This window comes from Carlito syrichta, unplaced genomic scaffold, assembly GCF_000164805.1.
Source record: "Carlito syrichta isolate Samal-C Ts95f unplaced genomic scaffold, Tarsius_syrichta-2.0.1 Scaffold302451, whole genome shotgun sequence".
Classification (NCBI taxonomy): Eukaryota; Metazoa; Chordata; class Mammalia; order Primates; family Tarsiidae; genus Carlito; species Carlito syrichta.
Window position 1 is genome coordinate 5288 of NW_007246547.1, and position 5875 is coordinate 11162.

The following is a 5875-nucleotide window of genomic DNA, read 5'->3' on the forward strand; positions in this document are numbered from 1 at the left end:
CCGGAATTACAGGCGTGCGCTACCACGCCCGGCTGATTTTTTGATTTATTGTAGAGATGAGGTCTCGCTGACCAGGTGGGTCTCGAACCCGCGGGCTCAGGCAGCCCACTCATCTCAGCCTCCCAAAGGCGCGGGATTACAGGCCGAGCCACTGAGCCCGGCTTGTGATGGCCTCTTGCTGTCAACGCGGCTTTCCTCCTACTGGGCGCTCTTTTCCGGTCCCTTGTCCTGTGCAGGGCGTTTGTCCTGCTCACCGCTGCTGGCAGCACCCTTCTCAGTCTGCCCGTGCTGAAGCCGGTCTTCTCAGGGCCCAGCTGGGACTCTTCAGGCGCTTGAGCTCCGGGCAGCTGCCCAGCCTCAGGGCCCTGCGGCCATTTCTGCAGCCTCACCAAAGCCTGATTACCTGGCGGGCCCTCTCATCCCGAGTCTGGACCACCTGGTGTTCCTTGTTACTGAGCTTCCATGGCACGCCATGCATCCCGCCCCGCGGCCTCCTTCCTGCCTCCTCTCTCGCAGACTCACCCCGGCCTGAGCAGCAGATCCTCTGGGCCAGGCAGGGGTCCTACTTCCTCTTCTGTCATCTGGGAGACCCCACCCCAAGGCAGCCCACGCATGTCCCCGTTCCTCCCAAGAGGTGGCACTGCCTCTTGTCCCTGAGGCCAGCGGGGGCAGTGGGCCTGGATGCCAGGCCGGAAGGGTGTGCGTTGTCCCGAGGGCCGTGCGGGTCTATCATTTGGACGATGGCCTGGGTGAGGCCTGACAGGCGAGCGTTCCCAGGGCGAAGAGAATGGGATCTGGAGGCTAGGAACCTAGATTCAGCGTTAGCAGGTTGGGGTCTCTCAGGGCTATGCCCACTTTAGATCCAGGGCTTCTCATCAGACCCAGAAATGGTGGGAATGGGGAGGGAGGGCCTTCAGAGTCTGGGGAGCAATAGCGCGCCGGAAAGGTGCAGGGTCTTGTTTGGGGTCGGCGTGACTCGGTAGCCCAGGGCATGCTGGGCGTCACTCCAGGGCAAGACCCCTCAGACCTACCGGGAGCCCCAGAGATGCCAGGCTCCCCCCTCATGGTTGCTGGGCACTTGGCCACCATCGGTCTGTGCTCTGCCCTGGCTGAGGCCACCGGCAGAGCAGGCTTCTGGGGGAGGGCACTCTGGGTCCCCCATGTCCACGCCTGGTGCCACGGAAGGGGAGACCCAGGCTCAGAATCGGGGCGTGGGGGGGCCCTGCTGAGCCTCCCTTTCCCCGCCCGCCCCAGAAAAGCGCCCTCCTCAAGCTAGCCAGTGTCCGGGCGGCAGAGAAGGTGGAGGAGAAGAGCTTCGGGAGCTCGAACGTCATGCAGGTCATCTACACGGACGACGCTGGCAGGCCGCAGACCGCCTACCTGCAGTGCAAGGTGCGCCAGGGTGGGTGTGCCGCGGGCGGGCCTGGGTGGGCTGGCCTGCGGAGGGAATGAGCCTCCCGCCCCCCTGTGGGCTGCATCAGGAACGGTAGGATGTGTCTGACGTGGGGGTTGGGTCCCTGTGACTCAGAGCTTCCCCTTTATGGGAAACTGTTTCCAGAGACTGAGTTGGCGCCTGTGTCTGTATCAGCACATAATAAGCACACATGGCCGGGCTCGGTGGCTCAGCTTGTAATCCCAGCGCTTTGGGAGGCCGAGGTGAGTGGATGGCCTGAGCCCACGGGTTCGAGACCCGCCTGGGCAACTTGGTGAGACCTCATCTCTACAATAAATCAAAAATTTGCCGGGTGTGGTAGCACGCACCTGTAGTTCCAGCTACTTGGAAGGCTGAGGCGGAAGGATCACCGGAGCCCAGCAGGTCGAGGCTGAGGTGGCCGGGAGTGGCCACTGCACTCCAGTCTGAGTGACAGAGTGAGACTCCAACTCAAAAAAAAAAAAAAGCACACGTTATATGTGCGTGGCTTTGGTACGTGACCTCAGATGCACCATTTCTCTGTTACTGCGTTCGTTCATTTATTTTTAAAAATCCCTATTGAGCACCTGCTAGGTTCCTGGCACAATTCTAGGTGAGGGGGACACAGTGGCACACAGAGACGTGTCCCTGCCCCCAAGGAGCTTGTGTCTTGGGGGAGAGGATGGGCCACCTGATAAATGCTTAAAACGGCCGGCGGTGACAGTGCCTTGAAGGGAACGAAAAGAAACTAAGGGCAGGGACCGAGGGGGGTGCAGCAGGGAGGGGTGCTGCTCCATAAAGGGTGGTCAAGGAGGGCCTCTGAGAGGCGGCTTGCCACGGAGTGACTCAGCTGCATACCTGGGACAAGAGCACAGGGAACAGTAGGGAGGCTGAGGTTGGAGGGGGCTTGGTTTCTTCCCGGGAGTGACTGTCCTGAGCTGGTGGGAGGAGATCACAGACTTGTCCCACAGGGCCCCGCCCTCAAGGGGTTCCCTTTTGGATCAGGATATAGGGCCCCAGGGAAAAGTGGTGACAGCAGGGCTACCGCACGTCCAGAACTGGCAGGCTCTGGAATACCCACAGGCGTGGCTGAGATCCAGCATTCACTCTACCCAGTGGGCCATGTGCCCGGGTGTGGGCTGCTTCCCTCTAGAGGAAATGGAGCCTCTCCCAATTCACTCGAGCTGCCGAGTGAATGGCGGGGAACGTGGCACCCAGAGTGGTGCAGGGGCTCCGGGAAGGGAGGGCTTCCCGGAGGAGGTGACTTCTGAATGGGTCACCCCTTCCACATCCCCTGCAGTGTGTGAACGAGCTGAACCAGTGGCTGTCTGCGCTGCGGAAGGTGAGCATCAACAACACTGGTCTGCTGGGCTCCTACCACCCCGGCGTCTTCCGTGGGGACAAGTGGAGCTGCTGCCACCAGAAGGACAAGACAGGTGGGCGTGCAGGCCCGGGCCCCAGGCTCTGCATCTGTCCACGGCAGGCTCAGGCCTCTGGCTACAGGATGGGGCCCTGAGCTCTGCCTGTGCACCTGTGGGGAACACACCTGACGAAAGCCAGCACCCCCACCCCGTCCCCACCACCAGGAGCTCTGGGCAAAAGGGGTTCCTGACTGGGCAGCTGGGGAGGTGTCACGTGATGTGTGTGATGCATGTGAGTGAAACAGTTGAACACTCCAAGGAGGCCTGAAAACTCATTAGAATCCTATTTCTTTTTTCTTTTTTTTTTGAGTCAGAGTCTCACTGTCACCCAGGCTGCAGTGCCATGGCACATTCACGGCCACCGCAGCCTCGACCTTCTGGGCTCAGGCAATCCTTCCACCTCAGCCTTCCAAGTAGCTGGAATGACAGGTGTGTGCCACCATGCCTGGCTAATTTTTTTATTTATTGCAGAGACGAGGTCTCACCTCATTGCCCAGGCTGGTCTTGAACCCCTGGGCTCAGGCAGTCCTCTCGCCTCAACTTCCCAAAGTGCTGGGATTATAGGCGTGAGCCATCGCACCCAGCTAGAATCCCATTTCTAATGCTGTTTAACCCAGCATTTCCCAAACTCATTTGACAGGGAACCCTAAGGCACTCTTCTCTTACCCAAGGTCTTCCTATAGAACCAGTGTTCTGAGGAACACACTTGAGGAATTCCCTGCTAATTAGGGCCAAAGAGAGCCCCCATGTTTGCACATCCTGGCAACTTGATATTGGAGCTAAGGGTTGGTGGGACTTGGGGCCTCGGACACTGGAGGAACAGCACAGAGAAGCTTCTAGAAGGACCTTTGGTGACAATGGAAACATCTCAATGACAAAGTGATATCTACACTGTCCAGTACTCCAGCCACCAGCACCTGTGGCTCTTGAGCACTTGAAATACGGCCAGTGGCCAGGCACGGTGGCTCACGCCTGCAATCCCAGCACTTTGGGAGGTGGAGGCAAGAGGATTGGCTGAGCCCAGGGGTTCAAGACCACCAGCCTGGGCAATGAGGGGAGGCCTCGTGTCTACAAAAAATCAACAAATGAGCCCAGTATGGCAGAGGCCATCAGAGCCTGACCCACCCACTCTGGCCCAGCCCTGTCTGACCTGTGGTTGAGCAGTGGGTGGGGATCAGTGGCCTTTGGTGGCTCTTTCCAAGGGGCATTGCCGGCTGACTGGGCTGTCGGCATCACAGTATAGCCCCATTATTGATAAAGGGGGGCCAACCCTGGCCTGATAACAGGTGGGGCCTGTTATTACATTTTATGGGGGAGAGATTGAGGGTTAGAAAAGGCGAACGACTCTACCACGGTCATAAAGTCAGCCGGTGGCAGGGCCAGCTCATTCCAAGGCACGAATCCCCTATGGTCCACCTCACCGCCTTACCATCCCAGACTACCCCCTGTTCCTTCTAGAATGTCACCCAGCTCCCCAAGTTGTACCCCATACAGCTCCCATGCTCTGCAGTCACATACCCTGTGGCTCAGGAGCTGAGCCCAAGACGAGCTTCTGTCCCCAGAAGGGTAAAGAGCCACGGGCAGGCCTGGGTGAGACTTGCCAGGCTATGGGCCTGGCCCAGCCCTGCACTGGGGACTCCTGAGGAAGAGTCTACCCCTCTTCCTCTCCAGGCCTCAGTTTTCCCACGTGTGTACTACCAGGAAGTGGGACGTGTAGGTTCTATTGTGGCGGCTCAGAACTCTGCCCTCTTTCTGTCTCCAGATCGAGGCTGCGATAAGACTGGGTCGCGGGTGACCCTGCAGGAGTGGAATGACCCTCTTGACCATGACCTTGAGGCCCAGCTCATCTACCAGCACTTGCTGGGCGTGGAGGCTGCACTGCGGTGAGGAGGCTCCCACGGGGGCAGCAAGTGCCACACGGGACAGCCTGTGCAGCCCAGGGAACATGCGGGGGGGCTGGAGCTAGGATCCAGGCTCAGGGATGCCCTGCGGTGGCCGGTCGCCTCACTCCTGATTGGGTCCAGCACCTTCCCACCTCCACAGTCCTGTCTGGGGAGGGCACTGGAACACCTCTCTGCCACAGGAGGCCAGTTCAGGTTGGGACAGAGGCCCCGAGGGTCAGGGCCATGGCTGCCTCCTGCCCTGAGCCGAGCCCGTGGTCTCATGGGGCCCTCAGAGCACAGGCTCTGCCCTCAGCCAACTCCCTGGGCTCCTTGGCTGCAGCGTAGAAAAAAACGGGATGCTTTTAGAAATCAACTTGGGAAAGAGCAGGATGCCTGGGCCGTTAACTGAGAGCCTCTTGGTTGACCCCACGTTGGGCTACTTGAAGGTGATCCCACCTAGCTCCTCTGAGAGCTCGGCTTCCCCGAACCTGCTCGAATGGGGGCTCCTGCCTCCCGTGCCCCTAAGCACTGCACCAGATGGGTGAGGTTCTCCTCCTTCCTCATCTGCTCTTCCAGGGTTTCTCTCCCACCTCAAAACCCTCGGAAGCTCCCAATGTCCGACTAGAAGCACCCACTCCCCCGTGAACTGCATCCCCAGTGGCCTCGGTCACTTTGCGGCCACTTCCTCTCTGAGCGTGTGAGCCTGGCTCACTGGCCCCTTCCACACCTACTCCTGACTCCTCGTTCAGTGACCTCGTCCTCCGCCTGGGCTCTCCATCCACCCCCCTGGACCCTCACACCCATGGCCACACCCTCTGCTTCCTTCTCACCCTCCTCACTTGCAAGGTTCCATTTTAACTTCACTTCCTGCATAAGCTTGTTGAATATTCATAATCACCGAACTAGATCGCTGCTCCCGTTATCCACACTAAAGTCAGGGAGCGGCAGGGCCAAGATTCGAACCCAAGCCCCCTGGCTCCAGTGCCCTTGGTCCTGACCACCCCACCTGCTCACCCGTTCCCACTCCAGCCCACTTCCTCAGGGCTCGAGTCCCAACAGCCTCCTAGGACCTCTGATTCCCAGCTCTGTCCATGGTCCCCAGCTCTGCTCATTTCCTGTGGCTTCTCAAGCAAATTACCACAGACTTGGTGGCTGAAAGT

General features: G+C 59.4%; 1 protein-coding gene across 1 annotated transcript in view; it reads left to right on the plus strand.

Moving 5' to 3' along the window:
* Positions 1 to 5875, plus strand: part of POLR2J (RNA polymerase II subunit J) — a 26902-nt gene that overhangs the window by 5281 nt on the left and 15746 nt on the right. The window contains exons 5-7 of the mRNA XM_021711693.1: positions 1255 to 1392; positions 2712 to 2847; positions 4595 to 4715. Coding sequence (XP_021567368.1) covers positions 1255 to 1392; positions 2712 to 2847; positions 4595 to 4715 — 395 coding nt within the window. The remainder of the gene's footprint in view (positions 1 to 1254; positions 1393 to 2711; positions 2848 to 4594; positions 4716 to 5875) is intronic.